Raw genomic sequence first — 21,663 nt, 5'->3', positions numbered from 1 at the left:
ACTTTATGAATCCAATGTAAAATCAGTTTTCTTCGTTCATTTTGTGTTGTTACCATTTTAATAAAAGCTGATCAGGATGAAAAGGATAACCGAACTACTCGGTAGTGAAGCAGACGAAATACCATGGGTACAGTTGGTAATACCATGGATAAATATTTATACTGTTGGCAACACCATGGATACTGTTGGTAACACCATGGATACTGCTGGTAACACCATATGGATACTGTTAGCAACACCATGGATACTGTTGGTAACACCATGGATACCACTCTTACAGCCTAGGATACTGCAGTAACACCATATACTTCCGAAACCATCATTTATACTGCGCAACAATGCATGCTAGAACACTATAAGTTATTGCGGTACAATTTCTCCGAGGAATGGTAAGTACAAATGACCTGGTAATTGGTCAGCAGTAAATGTAGGACACTCACCTGCACATGGACTGTCCATAGTAGACGGTGGTACACACCGCATTGTTCCAACAGGGGTCAGGGTCACATGACGGAAATGCTAAAGAAAGGAAGATAAAAAACATGTACAGTTAAACTTTTTAACAAGGTTGGATTTCATGATTTAAATAAAGTATCTTACCTACTGAAAAACATTACTAATTTCAAATAAGATCCAGTTACATAGGCCATATGCCAGAGAACAGCACCATCTAGAAAACGACAATACAGGTGTCATAATTACAGCATTAAAACAAAACTGAATTCTTTCAACAGACATTTATTCACTGGATCTCAAAATAAGCATGAAAGTTATCATTCATGGGAACAAAATTGGAAAAGTTACATATGTTTTATTTATGGACATCACATTTTAAATAAATTTTTCATCAGCTTGTACAAAGTATGTATGATGCAGTTTTGCTGTTAATAACATTATATTAAGTATAAACAGTGTTTTATTTGTATGATTTTTGTGATGTTGCTTATGTTTTTGTTGTATTGAGGGAATTCTCAATGTTTGGTCCAAAGTATTTGCAATTGTTCCTATAATGTAATCAATTCAAAATGTTAATTTTTATGACTTTTAATTTATTGATCGCTCATTTCCAACACAGACCATTTCAAAAACTAGAAGTTCTTCAGCATGGATCACATGCATATATGTTGTATCATCTCGGACCTTTATTGATCAAAAATAATTCTGACAAAAACTGTTATTAAGAAATGAACTATTTAATATTTCACATTTTTATGATTTACAATACGAAAAATATATTAAACTCAAAATTAATATTTTTTAAAATTATAAAGTTGTGGAATTTCTTTGCTGATAATTTCCTTTTCTCGCAAAGCACACCTAAAACCCTGCAACATCTTTATGAAAGGTTATTTAATCTAAGTGAACATTGCATTGCCAGAGTACAGGAGTACAAAACAAATTTCAATAATTAACAAAAAAAATAAATAATTTTCATCAATTTCAAACGACATTTTGGAAAACAACCCCTTAGTATCCATTGGGAATTGGGCATAGTTTGGGCCCATATCATTGCAGGTCAACTCCTTGCAAGATAGTACACACTTAAATTACATTTTGTATAGATATGATATAAGTTGGTGTCGACTGCCTAGCTCGTTAGTAAATTAACTCAGTAGCTACATGTATAGCCCCCTCCCCATCACCCCCCACAATATAGTTCCTTCCAGATCTACATACCATATCTTACTGAAGCCATTTTTTAGGAAGCGTGGGAAAGTCTACAAGAAACACAGCCGAACAACAAATCATCAACAGGCTTGTTTAATTTAACATAGAAATGTACGCCATCATAATTTTAGGGATTACTATGCCATACATAATGGTAGGGGAGTAGTAAGGTGAATGTGATAGGAAGTCGGTATCTCTAAATTGCAGCTTCATCACCTGTGGAGCTGGATTCTTTATAATGCTACATGTATACATGTTGATGTACACAAGACCTGTTTCAGTGTAAATGTATGGGGTAATTATATAATACCAAAACATACTGCAGCAGTTATGTGATACTGTAACGAGTGCCATCACCTTAGGTCTGAGCCGCCATCGACTTTCTGTACTATCAACTACCATATTTTACCGCCAATAAGCCCCCTCCCCACTTTGGTAAATGTCTTGGGAACAGGGTGGGTGCCTGCAATTAAGCCCCCTCCCTAATTTTGTCTCCATCTCAAAAACAAATGTATGTCAATTTTTGTTTCTGACATAAGCAAATTAGCTAAATGGATGCAAAACAACATAAACCCAAGTTTAAATACTACAAATAACTTTGTTTCTGAATTAGGTACAATAGTAAATAGCATGTAGTGACATGTACTCTTTACAGAATACTGTGAAAAGAGTACTGTGATTCTGTAGTTTTTTTTTATAAAGAATTATGTATTCATGAGTGAATTAAAGATGAATATTATAACACATGATTATGGAATATGATGTAGTATATATATATATATAAACATAACAAAATATCAAGATATCTAGATGGCTTAACTTAAAACAAAACATCGTTCTGTTGCTGAAAGAACACCATACTTTTGTTTTTTAACCGCTTGTGTATTTTGCAGATTTCAATGTAAAACGAAACATGTTGCTGGTACCAAATCCATTATCTATAGTCTGTACTGAAGTAGCAAAATATGAATACATTTTAAAATACATTTATGAGTTGTAACAGAAGTAAAATAGTTTTTAAACTGTTTTTTTTTTTAATCAAATCTTTCTGTCAAGGTCAGTTCGTTCATATTGCCATTTTTTGGAAGACTTTTATCCATAAAAACATAATGCTTGCAACCTGCATACAGATAAGTTGTTGTGTTGTTTTTGTATGATTAAGACAATGGTTTTGTGTTAATTAAGCCTTGTATACTCAAATTTCTTCATAGTACGGTATATATTCAAGCGCTAGCCAAACACTAGAGAGCCTGGTTGTCGTGCTATTAATTTTGTACACCTCTAAATGTTGGTATTGTGTCAGTACTGATTGACCCATCAATAAAAAAATAAAAAAATGGTGTTTGATAAAATTGAATTATCGAGACAAATTGATGACTGAAAATAAGTTAAGAAAAACAACAGCACCATCAACTAATCAACTTTTTGTGACTGTAATAAAATATTCTGTCTGTTACAACATGAACAACTAAAGAGGATAAGTACATGATATTTAGTGTATATATCCAAGATGGCGGACATTTATGAACAGGGGGGGTTGCTCGCAATTAAGCCCCCTCCCAACTTTTGGCTTATCTTTTTTCTCAGGAGGGGGAGATGATGGATAGCACGACCCAATTTACTATAACTACATAGGTGTAGTCCACTATACACTATATTGGTTCTGGTTATTTGAAGGTGAAATCATTATCTTTTCACTGATTAAATCAAAGCTGTATGATGTGTTAAATGAAGCATGATGATAAACTTCTAAAAGACTTGGAAAACAGCAATATGGCCACACAGAATCACCATTTTAACAAACAATATAGATTTGTGCTTGATTATTGGTACTTACAACTGAAGTAAAACATTTTGGGAGAATTGGGGTGGGCAAGAATTACTTATGACTTTTAACATTTTCATAAAGCTGATGAAATGGTTAACATATTTTACTCCAAAGTGAAAGCATGAGAGTTTTATTTTTATTCTTAAAACTAATATGACAGGTGTATTGAACTACAAATGGTATTAGTAAACCGATGTTTGTAAAACCCTTCACTTTGATATTTTGTCTATAAACATATTACCACCAGAATATTACTGTCTTGAGCTCCAAACACATCAACATTTTTTTGTATTTAAGTATAAGCACTAAAATAATCTTCCACATTATTCATTATATTGACACTTTTTCTCTCTTCAATTTTTCATCGGCGATACTTTGCATCTGAACTCGACTAGCACAATTTGTCAATGATAGTTTGTCTCTAAACTTAACTTACTGATTACAAATGCATTGATATACGTATTTTGTCACCAAAATTTACCAGCACATCCATAAAACTGATTTTTTTATAAGCCTGACCAGCACATTGATATAGTTCGTCACTTAACAGTCTAATTTTATATGTTGTAGCTACATAAAAGAGTCAACGAAGAATTCAACCTTGTTTTACTACCAGAACTGTCATCAAATGGCTGTTACATACGCCTATCTCTGTCTCCCCGGTACCATCAAGTCACGTTTCTGTAGCACTAATAAACATTATTTTGCCATATGTTCCTTTTAACGACAATAGTTGTAACAGTTATTTCAAAGGAAAACAATACATTTTACTTTAACAGTAATTAATATAATCTAATGATTTCCAATTTGACATACCGGTTTCTTTGTAAAAAGCAAAACTACATTCTAAAGATGAAGCCTGGACATGAAAAAAATGCATTGCCTGATCAAAGCCAAAATAAAGCCATGAAAAGTGAACTATTAATAAATCAATGTGTTACTTGTTTAAAACTACAGAGATGAAAACAGAACCAGAATTCCTCTATAGGTGCCAGTTGTGCACCATGATCTCAGCATCCACAATTAAACGTTATAGCTGAATGATGAATGTCTCGTAAACGTGTCACAGCTCAAACGTTCAGACAACATCAAATAGAAAGTCAATAATACTGAAAGCGATCTGCCGCAATAAAAATGAAGAATTGTGAAAAAAATCAAAATGGCTAGGGGAAAAAAAAATTAAAAAAGGAAAAATTTCATTATGAAATTGTGATACTGCACTAGAAATGAGAATGATGCAAAGTAATGCATGTCAGTGTCGACTGAGGTTAATACCCTATGCAACCTCCTACAATACGTTAGGACTGACATTGGTACAGGAAGTCTAGATGAAGATCTGCTACCCTAAACCATTACAAATGTGTGCCTGGTGTGACCCGATTGATAGGCTGGTCAGGACGTGGCTTTATCCCCTGATGACTACACTTCACGTTGCATCCTGTGCATTGTCTTTTACACCACATGCATTGTCTATACCACAGCTCCAACATTGGAATGACTCAGAGCAATCCTACGGAGCAACCATAGAGTACACCAAGCTCACAAATGTTCACTAAGAGAGGGTTATGTCATGCAATGCATAGAAATAAAATTAAAATCAGATTGTACAAACGGCACTGACCTAGATATGTGACCTACTGACTTCGTTAAAAATTTATGTTTCTTTCTATGTGGTTTAACCACAACTCAAAGGAGATTGGATAATATTGAACTTAGCATTATACATGTATATCATTGACAATATTCGAATTAATTAACTGCAATATATCTTGCATGCAAATTAGAACAATTTCATTAATACATATTGACAAGTGTGGTTAAAGTAACAAATCTTTGGTGGTCAGGTAAACTGTTGAGGACCATGTCCTCTGATATAGACATTGGTATGGCATGGTATTTATTGTCTCATAAAATTTTGGTTGTCTGGTAAACTGCTGAGGACCACAACCACTGATGTAGACATTGGTATGGTGTGGTATTTATTGTCTTAAAAATATTTGGTTGTCAGGTAAACTGCTGAGGACCATGTCCTCTGATTGGTGTCTTCTGATGTGGACACTGGTATGGTGTCCTCTTATGTGGACACTGGTATGGTGTCCTCTTATGTGGACACTGGTATTGTGGCCTCTTATGTGGACACTGGTATGGTGTCCTCTGATGTGGACACTGGTATGGTGTCCTCTTATGTAGACACTGGTAGGGTGTCCTTTGATGTGGACACTGGTATGGTGTCCTCTGATGTGGACACTGGTATGGTGTCGTCCGATGTGGACACTGGTATGGTGTCCTCTGTTGTGGACACTGGTATGGTGTCCTCTGATGTGGATACTGGTATGGTGTCCTCTGATGTAGACACTGGTATGGTGTCCTCTGATATGGACACTGGTATGGTGTCCTCTGTTGTGGACACTGGTATGGTGTCCTCTGATGTGGACACTTGTATAGTGTCCTCTGATGTGGACACTGGTATGGTGAGGTATTTATTGTAATGTCTGAGGATGCATTGTTCCTCCTGTTCAAACAAAACTTTCACACAATATTTTGAGAATGCAGCCTCTCCCTTTGGAATCAGTAAACTTTTGTGAAAGTTAAGCAAATCCTTATTTACCAAAGATTATTTCATTTATGATATTATACACAGGTTGCATTTCATCTTAATACATTGTACCACATTTCTTTTTATTAATAGGAAATTTTAATGGGATTTTGGAAAAAAAATGGTTTTCCATTTGGTATGGATCGAATTTTGTTCCACAAAATTGGCCCCAAAAATCTGTAAAAGTTTTGATCACAATAATTTAACTAAAATAGTATCAATACATTCTATTATATAAATACAAAGTATATTGATGCAATATAAGAGGCCTAGAGTTTAGTAAAATCTTTCACATCAAAATTGATAAAATTGGTGAAGTTGCCAGCCATGTAGTCCATAAAGTTGTAGAGAAAAATTCAAAACACCTGAAATTGAATTCCACTCCTAGTGAGAAAAATGAATCCATGAATAAATATCTACTTTTCAAAAATCTTTGAGAACATTTGCAGGGTATAATATAGACGTGGTCTAGATCTTTGACATTTAAAAAAAATTAATGTAAAATGACTATATACGGGCAATCAATAGTCAATATTCTTACAGATCTCTGCAGTGATTTTTGGTCCTGTCACTGTTTTGTTGACTGTTGTAGGATATGTCCACATTTTTAGAACCCACTGCATGTATATATTTCCTCTTTATGCATTATCATATGAATTTCTTTCATAGGGCTATGAACGCAATTGCAATTGGATCAGCATGATTTTGAAGTTTCTCCTTCCACCTTGATTCACATGAGACAACAGTTACAATGTAGAAGCCAACATTTTTGTGACATTAGGCTGTTCCAGAAAATTCTTGTTTGCAATGACGACACAGACATTTCATATAGGCTTGTTCTATGGTCTGTATTCCTCATGGTTCATAAGTAGGCTTGTTCTAATTGGTCTATATTCCTCAATGGTTCATATGTAGGCTTGTTCTATGGTCAGTATTCCTCATGGTTCATATGTAGGCTTGTTCTAATTGGTCTATATTCCTCAATGGTTCATATGTAGGCTTGTTCTATGGTCTGTATTCCTCAATGGTTCATATGTAGGCTTGTTCTGTGGTCTTTATTCCTCGGTGAATTATGTGTAGGCTTGTTTTATGGTCTGTATTCCTTAATGGTTCATATGTAGGCTTGCTCTATGGTCTGTATTCCCCAATGGTTCATAAGTAGGCTTGTTCTAATTGGTCTAGATGCCTCAATGGTTCATATGTAGGCTTGCTCTATGGTCTGTATTCCTTAATGGTTCATATATAGGCTTGTTCTATGGTCTGTATTCCTCATGGTTCATATGTAGGCTTGTTCTTTGGTCTTCAAGCATCCCTTAATGCCTTGTATAGACTTGCTGGTATTTATATTATAAGGCTGAAAGCTTTGCATATTGAACCTTGAAGGTTCAACGAGGTCTGCCTAGGCCAGGAATCATAAATGTCCTAATTAAACTTTAAGAACATTTCCTCAAAATATTAACAAAAGTAGTAAAATGATTTTGAATTCATGTTTAGGAATCAAATCTTAACTAAACAAATTGGGTAAAATTGCAGTAAATCAAACTTTAGAAAAATATTTGAGATAAAAAGTGACGTCAACTTAAGAATATTTTGTTTAAAAAGATTTGTGATACGTCATGGGTACTGTACGTTGTCTGGTTTTAATATTCCGTCTTTGCGTATTGCAGAGTTATCTTCTCTTGGGAGCAGGTATTGATTGTTACGTCACTTGTTTGTGAGAGTAACGTCATCGATTTTTGAGAAAACAACGTAATTTTCTCACACAGACCAATGACGTAACAGTCAATACCTGCTCCCAAGAGAAGATAACTCTGCAATACGCAAAGACGGAATAAAGGAGTCTTAAATACAAGATACAAACAATAGCACTGTAGTATTCTTGCAACAAAATAGACTTATATAGACTTGTGACAAAATAGTAAATGATTTGAGAAGAGTACTACTGTACTAAGCCTGATCATAGATTTTTATTCAAATTCCATACAATTAAAAAAATCCCAAGAAATCTTTAATTAACTCAATACATGGCACTTCATGATAATATACAATGTGTGATACAGGATAAATCTAAACCATTAAACCACTGTGCACACTACTAATCTTTGATCCAAGTTTTAAACAATATACAGTTCCCATGAAAATGTCAATATTTATAGCTTTACTGGTAATTGTCTATGTGGCCCAACACCCAGGTGTATAAAGTATCTCAATAATAAAAAAGACTGATAAAAGAGAAACACTTCGGCAAATGATATTTAGCGTCATTTAGAAATGACTTTTGTTTCATATGTGAAAAATAAAAGGAATGTTCAAAAGGGATTATATATAAAAAGAGAGAATTTCTTTATCTATGCCTTGAAGACATGTACTTAAGTTTTGACACAATGTTTTTAATTTTCTGGAAAAGCCTCTTCATTTTTTTGATGTCCCAATGCTTGTGCAATAACAACATAAAATATTGATTTCTCTAATGATTATCTTTATCTAATTGAATATAATATTTGACATCTCATAGTATTTTATTTCACATAATCATATACAATTGTTTAAAACCTGTCAATAGTTACCCTTTAATAGATGGTCTTTTTGAAAATTATCAAAATTTAATGTTAAACTGACAAATGGTCTGAAAACCATTTTAAATGTCTACCCGTGTGAACCTCCTGCAATCATTTATTGAAAATCATATGAAATTAAATCAAGGTTTTGATGTTTTTTTATCGAACATGTTGATCTTTCAGCCATGAGATGTTTAAACCAATCTTTAGATACTTTAATATTTTTTATTCTTTATCTTTCTATCAAATAATTTGAGAACATTTTTCTTTCTTCCTCTTACACAAATTTCACAATTCAGCATTTATTTGAAAAATAAATATGCAATTCATGATTTAAATATACATGCATAAAAATATTCCTTGCTCACTACCCATGTATATAAAAACAAGAGTCTTTAAGTTCTTGTAGAGTGTTATTACCAAAAAACAGTCGGGCAGTTCTGACTTCTAAAACCTTAAAACAGTTAAGCCTTGTTGTAAAACTATAAGAAGTTGACTCCAAGTGGGTAGATCATGTAACATGATATTTTTATTCATAAATCAATTTGATTGTACTCATTGTATGTAAGTTGTTGGACTAAATATGATCAACTCATTGTTATCCATACTCCAGTTGAGTAGTACAATAGCATGTCTTTGTTGTTAATTACTCCGATCGGTTGTGATTTATTGAACTGCCCTAATACTTCAGTTATAATGGTGAACTTCCAAAATCTTGTAAACAGATCATAAGTAGTAGAGGAATTCTTAGCTATATTCTATATTTTTACAGGTATATAATTCTAAAAGAAAATTGAAAGGGACTGGTTCCCTTTATTATATTTTAATTCTTACCTTTACTCCTGGCATTCAGTTGTTAATTACAAAATATGTTTAAGTGATTGCAATTATCTTGATATTTATTGTTTTGTAACAACTTCGGACAATTGTATTAAAATTTCTAATAAATTTACCAAGGAGATATCCAGTTCCATGAAAATAAATGATTGGATATTTTTATTACTTTCCAAGGACAAATAGAATTTTGAAATTAACCCGATATTGATGAAACTTAAAAATAGATAAAAAATGTTACATTGAGTTATTGGATTTTTTTTTTTATCTTTTCTTATGTTTTGTGAAATGGTTATAAACTTTTCACTGTTGGTATTAGTTTCTGTAATATATGAATCAATTTTTTCCATAATGCAAATCTATGAGTGGCATACAAGAAAGGAGAAAAATTAATTTCAGTAATGTACACCAAATATTAATATTTTAAGCAGTTGACTCATATTTCACTTCAAAGGAGAATCCAAATTTCTAGAGTCAATTCATAAGCTTCGTAGATGCATGGCTGGTGTAACCGTTTTAGGCCGCCATGGAAACACATTTTTCCAATTAGCAAATTATGAGTATGTTCATGTCCAACATTACTAGTCTATAAACACTTACAAAATTCCAGAACCATGCAATAATATGCCTAACTGAAATATCTGGAAAAAAATTCTTTCAGATGTTAGACAAAGGTTCTAACAGTTCTTCTGAAAATATTAAAGTAAAAAAAAAAGGAATAATAAAACATTATTAGTAATTATGATGCCAATTTGTTATAAATTCAATTAAAATTTATGGTGTAAAATATTGTTCATGATTCTGTTAATTTCTACTTAAAGATCAAACTGTGTCAGGTCTTAATTGTACATAGGATAACGGTCGCCTTCTAGTTTCGAGCTAGAGTGAATTTCCCTTTAGCTCAGTGGTAGAGCGTAATCGGTATGACTAGGAACCTGGAGATCGAGGAAGCGCACTTTTCTCTCTCCTGTTACAAAACTATAGAGTATGCACATTTTTTTTTATATTTTTAAGATATGTACAACATTCATGAAACACTATGGCAACAGACCTTACTGTTAGATCTAGTAACCAGTCTTGAATAGACAATCTTCAGTACATATCTAAACCAATACACAAAACCGTTACATTTTGTTTAGGCTTCCATAAGTATATTTATATTATATAGTAAGTTTTTTCCCTGGTTATATGATGTCTTTTCTAACCCAAACAAAGAAAACACGCGGCAACCTAAAAAGCTGTAGGGTCTTACGCACAGCATACCCATGCTGCTGCAGTGATGTGTTGTTATGCGAGTTTTCTAAACTTTGATGCGAGGTGTGTATTAGGGTTGGCGAAGTTATTGTGTGTTCATAAAAATGTAACGATCTAAACAACAATATTAGCCAACACTCAGAGGATGACATGGTACAGACATGTGTCTAGGTATTCGTGTCAACAGGTGCAAACGTTAAAATGATGGGACGATCACAAAATGAGTTTTACCTCCGATGGCCTGTAAAACCATGCAAAGCACTAAAGCCAAGTGCCCCTGCATAACTCCAGGGATTGAAAGATTCCAAAAAACACAAACTTCACATGTGTAACATTACACAATTAATCCACTGTGGTCAAAAAGAGTTAATAAATCCCAGTAATTCCACAATTGTTAATTCCATATCCGATTCGAATTCACCCTAAACCGTTTCGACCCTAATACACTCTATGCAAAACTTTTCGCTCGTGTCACCGTTCAATGAATAACACCGTCCCACTTTATCCCTCCGCTTCTTGCGTGGGTACGCTGCCTAAATTCCTTCACAGGTAAATAGTAGGTTATTGATTTTTAAACAGTGAAACAAACACAACATCACCAAGTTTGTTAGGGAAAAAATATGTATGCATCCTGCTTCTTATTTGAGCGTATTAACCACAGCACGACGGAGGGACTATTTCTCGTAATGCTCTATGCGGAGGTAGACAGACAGCTGCACGTTGTTGACATAAATCACAGTTTGAAGTGCAGGTTCGCGCGAGCTAGTCACGCTTGGATGCTGACAAGATTCGGCACACGTCTTCCTTCCGACACACTTCGCGAGGCCATTGGAGGTGTGGCGTAATATATTTCTACTAATTGGAGACATGACGCTGTTCCCAAAAAACTAACGGGGCTTTTTAACCACATGCTATCACAGTAATACCGTTATAACGGTACTGACTACTGCTTATTGAGTGACACGGGATTCGGAAATTCACTGCCCCGCGGGATATTTACATTACAACGGTCTTATCGAAAAGTCTTGTAGGTTTAAAATTTCATAATATTAGTAAATATTTGGCTTTGTCGTGTTAAACGTAATCACAAAAATGCACACTCTAAAATGATACTGAAGTTAAAATGGTTGAATCACATTTAATGTTTAATCCATTTCACATGATGGAGTCATGCTGTAAATGTAGGCATTCTTCATGCGTATAGCCCACTTAGTTCACCTTCCTTTACATGAAAACATACAGACAATGCAATAAACAACAACACTATAACATACAAAAATCGCGACACATTTTACATGTGCATTGATTAAGTCTAATAAACTGAGAAAGATATTAATTGTTGGACAATTTTCGACTGAATAGTCAATATGGTCAGAATATATCAATCAATCAACTTTATCGCATTTTACATCCAATTTACAAGGATCGAGCTGCAATATATAGCATTGTGCAATAGTAAAATCGGGGCATATAGCTGTAAATATTGTATATTTTATCATACATTGTATATTGACCATATGTAGGACGAGCTTCATGCTCAATATGTTATCAATAATAAATAAAGCCTTTATTATTATTATAAAAGTACTGACATGCTACACATCCGTACTTAATCAACTAAAACATGACAATCTGTCAATAATTATTATTAAAAACTTTAAATCATAAATGCTAGATGAATTTCAAATAAAAAGTCAATAACAAGTGTTTCTTATTCAGGTAGTTACTACTCTTAACAAGAAAATGTTAACTGTTCATGGACATTCGGAAGGGTGTAAGAGAAATTAGTCAAAGTGAAAGTAGAAGTAGACCGGATGAAGGAACTTCCCGTTCCGCTAGATGGCGCTCTTTGATATACTTCCGGTAACATTTCCCACGTGTTGTAAACATTTTGACAAATTTCATAAAAATGGTCCGTAAATTGAAGTTTCACGAGAAGAAACTGTTGAAAAAGGTGGATTTTATATCATGGGAGATTGACAACAACTTACATGAACTGAAGGTGATGAAGAAATATTATATACAGCGCAGAGAGGACTACACAAAGTATGTTTATACAAAACTTGTGTTGACGTTACGTTGACAGCTTGAGATGAGATAATGTATGTAGTCGACATATATCGTCACATTACTTATTTGAGAAGTTCGTTTTTAGTTGATATCTTTTTTGTTTTTCCTTCTTCTATCACTATGACATGGTTTGAGAAAGTCGTTTTCTTTGACTTGTTGCTCAGGTTTTGTATATCATTATCATAGTCTTTTTATAACAAAAAAATGTTCTACACCGCACACTACAGCTGCTGCACACAGTATACATAGGGATAATCCTGGAGGGAGCCATGGGGCCATTGACTCTTCGAAACTGGATTTGACCCCTCCATTGTCCAATTTTCTTTTAACTTTACAAAGAATGGACTCTCTTAATTTTGATATTGACTAAAAATTCTTGAAATGGTCCACTGCTCTCATTTCCAGATTTCCCCCTGATTTCATCATCTCTTGATTAATAATTATTTGAAATAAACTATTGCTAAGATTTCTTTCATTTGATAGTTATTTATTCAAAAGACATGATCCCAATGAGTATTCAAAAAAATACTTGTTTCTGTTATCATCTTAACAAAATAGGAAAGGTAGGCATTTTTTCTTATTTTAGAAAATATTTTTACTATGCTTGTATAGAGCAGGAGTTCTGACTTAAACAGTGCATATCACTAAATGCAAATAAAAGCTTTATGATAGGCACCAAAATCTAGGGTAGGTATATGTAGGGTTAGCGGAAACACAAGATTTGTTTATATTTGGCCTTATTGTCTTTAAGATTAAGAAATAACTGAAATATATTGGTAGTGGTTATCCAGATATGTTACATTTATAATTTTGTATTTAATGGTGAATAAAATATGTCAGCTAATGCTTTTTGCAGGTATAATAAGATGTCGCGAGAGATTCGAGAACTTGCCAGAAAGATCAAAGAAGTTGATGTAAAAGATCCATTCAGAGCTGAAGCAACATCCCAACTCTTAGAAAAGCTGTAAGTTTGTTGTTGCATTTTTTTTGTTAACAGTGAACTAAGCATCACAACATCTGTGTAAATTCAGGCACCATACTGAATTTCAGAAAGTTCATGATTATAAAAAAGTGGATGTATTGAGAATCAGGTCTTTTGCTAATTGATGATACCAATGCCTAAATTTCTCTGCAAGTAGAGTCTGTCTACTGATCAGAAGCTGTATTCCAATGAAAGTGTGTTGTTAATACTGCTGTGACACAGATGATTTACAGTTTTTGGAGGTGAAAAATACTTAGTTCACAAATTTTCCCTTCAACTTGAATGCCTTAATTATTATTTATTAAGATAATAAATTAAGGAAATGGTCTGTTGCCAACCACCAGTATGTGGACTGTGTCCCCCTCCCCCCTGAATAATTATCCCCTCAGACAAGCTTACCTGTAGCCAAAATTAATCCTTGGTAGCAATGTTGAACTATGGTTGAAGTTATATTAATATATCTTCATTGTAATAACTTGGGTATGAATGTCACTGCAGCATATACCGTTTTTCTATTTCCCAAATATTTCACAGGATGCTTTGGGTAGTTGTATTACCCCACCAAACCTTGATTCCGTTTTCATTTTCTTTGTGTCTTACTTGTTGATGGTCACACCAGACGATTTACTGGTAACTAATTTTAAGGATCCTTACACTACTGTAAATATTGCAACTATGCATTAGAATTTTCTCTCTCATTTTCCTGTGTGCAAGATAGAGCTGTCCAGGGTAAGAAAGGGGTGTAAGAAATGTCTATCTTATGTACACCTCATTTCACATGACGTTACGTCACAATGGCTCAACAATGACGTGACGTCACAAATTTGGAAATCTCTGATGCAGGAAAAGGCAACATGATAAAATAAAAACCTTTTAAAATATAATTATGTACCGTATACGTTAGAAAAATGTGATATTTTTTTCTGCGCGAGCATTTGGAAGTATTGGGTATGCTCAATCTGATTGACATATTCATTTACGTCTAAAAAGCTCAGGGGAAAGGGATGTTCAAATTTGGAAATATCCTCGGGAAAGCCTCAGGTTTTATCAAATTTGAAAACCCCTCGGGTGGAATTTCCCTATCCTTCACCCATGGGCATGAAAGAGTCTTATACTCCTGCATGACTAAAGGTTTGATAAATTATTTCAAAAAAGAAAAAGCATGCCTTGCCGAACTTCTATGAAAAGTAATAAAGATGAATAAACAACAAAAATCATGAGTAGTATTAGAAGTGTAAAAATGAAGTGGGCAAGACCCGGATTCAAACTATGGACCTTTGATTATTAACTGTTAGTTCAACCATCTGATCTACCTGGTTATTGGCGGTTTCTTGGTCAAGGCGCACTACAATTATAGCTTAAAACAAATTTAAAGGGAGGTTACTCCCTGTACAAAAACACTACAGTTGTGCAATGGGACAAAGTCCCATTATTAATGATCTACTAGTAATATACATAAAAACTTTCTTTATTTTACAACAATAATGAAATAAGTTATACAACTTCCATTAATCACTGTTGATGGCCTGGATGTTAGTGCACAGAGAGTGGTACGAAATAGGAGTGCCTGGAGAAAACCCATACGTAGCAGCCACCTGCCCCCATATATTTACACATCCGATCAGGGACTGAAACCCCAGCCATCTTTTAGAAAGGCGAGTGTGCCTTCCACTTTTCCACTCAACCACCTAATGTCCTAGCCACTCATTCATCAGAAATACTACTGTAGAAAATTAAAAAGGGTGTAAGGAGGGTATATAGATGCATGAAAATCAAAGTTAATCAATACAATTTTGAATAGATACATTAATTGTGTGTTTTGGTAGATGCATTTAGCAGAAACATCTCACAATGATCTAAATAATGGTTTTAATGGTAAAAATATTAATTTTAGCATCTAGATCTGTTAGACCTGCACTGCAGGTATTTATGACAGCATTTAGTCATCTGAAGATCCAGATGGGAGTTTAAATACCCTGTTGATAATCTGCACACCCACAACACAATTCAGTAACACGATCATTTTTCCTTTTAGAAACAATGCTGAAATAGTACTTAAGTTTTAGCTGTCTATTTACTCTTTGATTCTAAATCCAATTGATACATATATTGTAGGTCAAGGTCGAACAGTATGTCAAAACATCTTAATTGAATGAATATAGAATATTGCCATAATAGAAAGGCTGCCTACATGATTTAGACACAATAGAATATTGCCATAATAGAAAGGCTGCCAATTACATGATATTGACACAATAGAATATTGCCATAATAGAAAGGCTGCCAACATGATATTGACACAATAGAAAGGCTGCCATAATAGAAAGGCTGCCAACATGATATTGACACAATAGAATATTGCCATAATAGAAAGGCTGCCAACATGATACTGACACAATGGAATATTGCCATAATAGAAAGGCTGCCTACATGATATTGACACAGTATAATATTGCCATAATAGAAAGGCTGCCTACAAGAACATGCTATTGACACAATATGATATTGCCATAATAGAAAGGCTGCCTACAAGTACATAATATTGACACAATAGAGTTTTGCCATAATAGAAAGGCTGCCAACATGATATTGACACAATAGAATATTGCCATAATAGAAAGGCTGCCTACATGATACTGACACAATATGATATTGCCATAATAGAAAGGCTGCCTACAAGTACATGATATTGGCATAATAGAATATTGACATAATAGAAAGGCTGCCTACATGATATTTGCATTATAGAGATGCTGTAAAAAGTATATGGCTTTAATAAATTGAGGCTTAAGATATATGATTTGGCACTGATATATAAAAGCTGTGTATCTTAAACGATTATAATCTATGGTAGCTACTAGTTTATGTTTGTATGTATAATATTGGTCTGATACCGAGGCTGTATGTATAATTAGGCTATGATAGGAGGGCTGGAGAGGTGATGAGTGAAGACGACCTGTATACCCTAGCAGGTTTTTATGACAGATGTGTATAAATACTTTACCTTGGAATGATCGACAGCTCGAGATGGTTATAACTTTTTCGGCTTAATGAAAACACTCAAAAGTATACAGACACGCCAAGAGGCCTACTCATGGGGCTGTACAAGGAGTAGGGTTAATTTCTCCACTGAGATGGTCTGTGATTATATAGAGGTACAATGAAGTCATTCTGTAGACAACACGGGCCTCAGTGAGGCAGCAGAGGGTTGGCAGTGTTAAGTAATGGTGCCTTGATGACTATAGGGACGGCCCAGAGACTTTTTGAAGGACCTCTCTGATATTGCCATTATTACTAAGTTAATGGTAGAAATGTACTGTAACTGGGGGCAAACCCCTCCAAGCTTTCTGATGCCGCCAAGTACCTACATGTATACTCAAAGCAACATGTCCTTGTGCATACCAAACAAACTTCATGTGCAAGTCTTAGGATTTCAAATGTACAACGTATTGGCTTCCTGGATTATTATTTAAATGGCATGTACATTGTTTTGTTAATATGGCAGCCATGATACTAATCAGTATGCAAGAACAAAGCTTGTGAAACTTGCTGTATCCAGTGTCTTTGTTAAAATAGTGTCAGGATATATCTCTGAAGGTTTTAAAAAAGAGGAAATATTTTGTAAAACAATTAATGTCATTGACAGTATTGTGTTAAAAGAAGCATTAGAATTTGCGGGTCAACATACAGGGAAGCAGTTTAAGCTTGACTTTAAATGAATAGTTCTGAAGTCAATGAAGTCGAGATGAGTACTCTTATTGTTTTGCTGTGTTTGATGCTGATATCCATCGAAGTACAACCTTACTAATAAAATGTTCCCCTTCCCATGAGGATTGGACAGAAAAATCTCAACCATGTGGGCGATTATCTTTCTTGTCTAACCTGGGGTTTGCTTCTAAACAAGGGTTAGATATTTAAGAATCTTACCAAGAGTGTTGAAATTTCTCTTGCACCCTAACAAGAAATAATTACAACAGTCATAAAACAATTTTATAAATACATATTAATCACTGTTGTGTGTCTGGATGGAATCATAAAAAGGGTCTTAACAACCCGAAGAAAACCCACCATGTCAGACAGGTGACCCCATATAATTTCAAATCTGATCGGGATTCATCTTGATGAAAAAGCGAGCAATCTAAACACAGAACCACAAAACAATTAATAATAATAACAATTTGAGGTTCTTATATACTGCTTTATCACAACCTAGTTCGTAGGTCCTCTCAAAGCGGTTCACAAAATATTATCCGTGGTTATAGGGCCTTTGGAACCAGACGATAGCTTTCTCAACTCCCTGGGGAGCATCCAGCTGGTTGTGCCGTTTCATTGCTCACAGCTAGCATTCAACAATTTTAGCACTGCCCAACCACATTCTCATTTACAGCTAAGTAGACTGGAACAAGTGGAGTAAAGAACCTTGCTCAAAGATACAACACAGTGCTGTGCCGTGACTCAAACCCGCAACCCTTCGGTCAGGAGCCCAGTGTCCTACCACTTGACTACTGTGCCTCCTACTTTTTCACAAATTTAATATCGTTACGAAAAAGTTCACTGAGAGAACAAGTGTGAAAATAAGTATACACATTATTAAGTGATGTGCAGTTGCTTTAGAGGAAAACATTGTGTATCTAGTATATGTCTAAAAATGTTTTATATGTTGGTCACTGTAAGGGCTTTGTTAGATGAAGGTTCTCAGGAACAGCTCCAGACGGGGAAGTTGTCGGTAAAACAGGACCGTTATATAGGGGGGTTATTTGTTAAGGATCAGCCAGTAGTTTCACCTTCGCCCTTAATCAAATTTATCCACATGGCTGTCTACAGACATAAGTACCAGAAAAGTTCTTCTTTAAAGGCACAAGTGTAAAGAGCTTCGTAGGGATCAGCAATGGTTTGACCTTCGACCTTGATTGGATTTATTGATGGGGCGTTTTTGAAGAATCAATATAACACTGATGCCCCTCCAGTATCTCGAGGCCTCATGTGGTCCCAAGTGATCAATCTAACGACATTTAAATCCTTTTTAAACTGTTACCATCAATAGGTTTTGTGTTCAATGAACGATATTGATTGGTATGGATGAAAGGGCAGACGCAATCTAACAATGTATCGGACACACAGGTCGATGTTTTACCGGTAGTATTTAACTGTTTCATGTGTGAATAAATATCTAGCCTTTTAAACTGAAAATTGTAAGAATAAGTTGTTAATGGAAACTTTAAAAATAGAAGTTGTCTGCATTTCATAATGTTGTCAAGTACCCTTGGATGTTAAAGATAGTGAACTCTATAATACAGTTCTCTCTTTAGTCAAGCTTTGGTCAGTATTGGATGTTAAAGATAGTGAACTCTATAATACAGTTCTCTCTTTAGTCAAGCTTTGGTCAGTATTGGATAGATTCATTATTTATTGCTTTTTGACAGGTTCATTTTCAACTGCACTTGTCCAAAATAAAGAATTCTTCAGAAAAGTGGTTGTTTTTGAGTAAACATACTATTAGATCAGTAAGTTAGATTTATCTTGATATTCCACATAAGATTTAACTTAAACTAACAATACTTTTTGTTAACAAATGTAAAACAACATAAAATGATGGCCGTCCTTATAGAAATGAACTACCAATCAGTCATTTGTTTGTTGGTATAACTGATGATAAATTACATGCCTATAGTTTCCCAGCACTAGTAATCTATCGGAATCATTGGAAATTAAGTGTTATTTTAACCAAACTAAGTATGCAACATTTAGAAATCATGATCTGATTTAAATATTGCGTGGTTTGAACCTGTTACCAACTGACATTTATCGATGTTGATGTCGCCGCCTTTGTGTTTTTTGACAAGATGATGGGTTCTTGCAGCCATTGGTTTGGCAATACTGGAACGTATCATTCCTATAGTTAGTAATGGGCAAGTCCAATTAAATGGAAGGAATGACTGACTATTGATACTTAATGGGGTTCAGGATCTAATGCCATAATTTTTCTTTTTCGCAATGTCATTGCCCCAAATAATCCTAAATATGCAAAAAAAAATAAATGACATCATCTGGTCATTCTCAAAATGGAATTTAAGTTTCACACATATATATCACCTCGTCAAACTCAAAAAAAAAAGATTCATCATTTTGGCATTTTGTCTCATCATTCTCAAATAGGAACTAAGATGTTCTACATTATCATTGCATTGCTTCCTTATACTTGAAAGGAAATAATGTTCCATTGGTCGTTTAAACAATGGGGGTATTCGGAGTGTTGGGGGTATAGTTTGCCATGTTTGTTCCTATCCAGTCACATGCAGCATGTGGCTAGATCTGGATGATGCCAATTCTTCGTCATCATTCTTATTCATTTCTTACGCAATTTTATACTTATACAATTATGAGAATATGGAAGATTCCAAGGTCAAGGTTAAGTTCAATTAAGGCCAATTCAGTATCTTTATATAAGGTCTAGTACCAATTTTTACCTCAAAAAGTGTGCACTATACTCGCAAATTTACAGTATTAGGATGTGTTTGTATTTTATGATGACAAGGTTAAGGCCAAGATCAGTATAACTAAAGAAAATTGTCAACCAATTCTGTATCATCACTTGAGCGACATCATTTTCGATAGATTTTGCTTTACATAAAGGTCAAGCATTAGGATGAATTGGATGTGTTTGTATTTTATTATGACGAGGTTGGGCTAAGAGCAGTGTAAATGTTTATGGAAAATTGTCAACCAAGTCAGTGCCATTACTCTAGAGACTTCAATTTTCAGTTGATTTTGATAAAACTTTAACAAAGATCAAGTTTGAGAATATTTCAGATACATGTTTTAGGGTGCTATAATGTCAAGGTCACCCTTAAAACTTAAAGAACATCTTTCACCACTTCAACATTTCAAAATGAATAATAATCAAACTTCGCACAATAGAATATAAAGAAAAATATCTGAATTTATCAAATATGATAGATACTTTGAAATAGTTAATATTTCAGGGTGCCAAAGTCAAAGTAACAAAAATCTAATTTTCATACTGTGAAAGAACTTAACCCTTAAGCTGCTACATTGATTTCCATGTAAAGGGACGCCACTGCTGAATTAATTATTGAAATATAAGTAATTTACTTAATTTTTCAAATGCGCATAACTTGAAAAATATTTGTTATATGTGAATAAAAGTTTCAGGAAAATTGTTCGTTATTGTCTCTAGTTTATATTAACGTTTTCGATTCTAAAGTTGCTTCAGTATTTACCTGTACAGGTGGTAATAAAGGTAAGAAAAGGTGAAACTTTTAATTAATCGGATTTAAGCATCAGAAAGATCATTTTAAAAATGTTTTTGTCAGCAAATGTGATTGGAAAATGATAACAGAGATTATAAACTTCTTTTATGACATAAGACGCTGTACGTTTACACGGAGATTCTCGGGTAAAAAGGTCAGGTATTTCATCAAGAGTTGCATGCGATTTGCTACAGGTTTCAGGTTGTCATTCAATATATTTATTGTCACAGTCGGCATATAGATATATCTTAGCTACGGTCTAGTTTATGATTAAACCATCGATAAATAGTTTGAAGAAATCAATCGGCTCAAAACGTATCAATGTCAATTTTCAATTCGGCCTCACCTGCAGACGGCATGTGCGCCTCGATCCGCCGATATTTTCATGTTTGCCCAGGGCACAAAGTCGTCCATTGGAAAGTTACATATTATGTTACACCGAAGTATTTCCACATCAACCATGTCAAACCCTTTAAAACCTTTAATATCATCGTAGGTGACGCTGGAGAATAAAGGTTTACCATCATATTCATCACTTCAATCCACACGTCCGCCATTTTTTTGCCTTTTTTTTCCGATTTGAAATTCTCTCACACTCTTTG

General features: G+C 34.2%; 2 protein-coding genes across 4 annotated transcripts in view; one reads left to right on the top strand and one right to left on the bottom strand.

Annotated features, from left to right (window-relative positions):
* LOC110449851 (neurogenic locus notch homolog protein 1-like) overlaps positions 1–11,275 on the bottom strand; it is an 89,131-nt gene extending 77,856 nt beyond the window's left edge. Inside the window, exons 1-2 of one of the 3 annotated variants that reach the window (XM_021496978.1) lie at positions 10,970–11,275; positions 441–519 (exon numbers count right to left, since the gene is read on the bottom strand). In XM_021496978.1, the coding sequence (XP_021352653.1) occupies positions 441–519; positions 10,970–11,021 (131 nt within the window). In that variant the 5' untranslated portion in view covers positions 11,022–11,275. The remainder of the gene's footprint in view (positions 1–440; positions 520–10,969) is intronic. The other 2 variants (XM_021496979.1, XM_021496980.1) reach the window with 2 other exon arrangements.
* A 1,204-nt stretch (positions 11,276–12,479) lies between these two features.
* Positions 12,480–21,663, top strand: part of LOC110449852 (U3 small nucleolar ribonucleoprotein protein IMP3-like) — a 56,299-nt gene continuing 47,115 nt past the window's right edge. The window contains exons 1-2 of the mRNA XM_021496982.1: positions 12,480–12,784; positions 13,665–13,772. Of these exons, the coding sequence (XP_021352657.1) occupies positions 12,648–12,784; positions 13,665–13,772 (245 nt within the window). The 5' untranslated portion in view covers positions 12,480–12,647. The remainder of the gene's footprint in view (positions 12,785–13,664; positions 13,773–21,663) is intronic.

Source organism: Mizuhopecten yessoensis, unplaced genomic scaffold, assembly GCF_002113885.1.
Source record: "Mizuhopecten yessoensis strain PY_sf001 unplaced genomic scaffold, ASM211388v2 scaffold4835, whole genome shotgun sequence".
Taxonomy (NCBI): domain Eukaryota; kingdom Metazoa; phylum Mollusca; class Bivalvia; order Pectinida; family Pectinidae; genus Mizuhopecten; species Mizuhopecten yessoensis.
The sequence above is the reverse complement of the archived record's forward strand: the minus strand, read 5'-3'. Positions and strand labels throughout refer to the sequence as shown.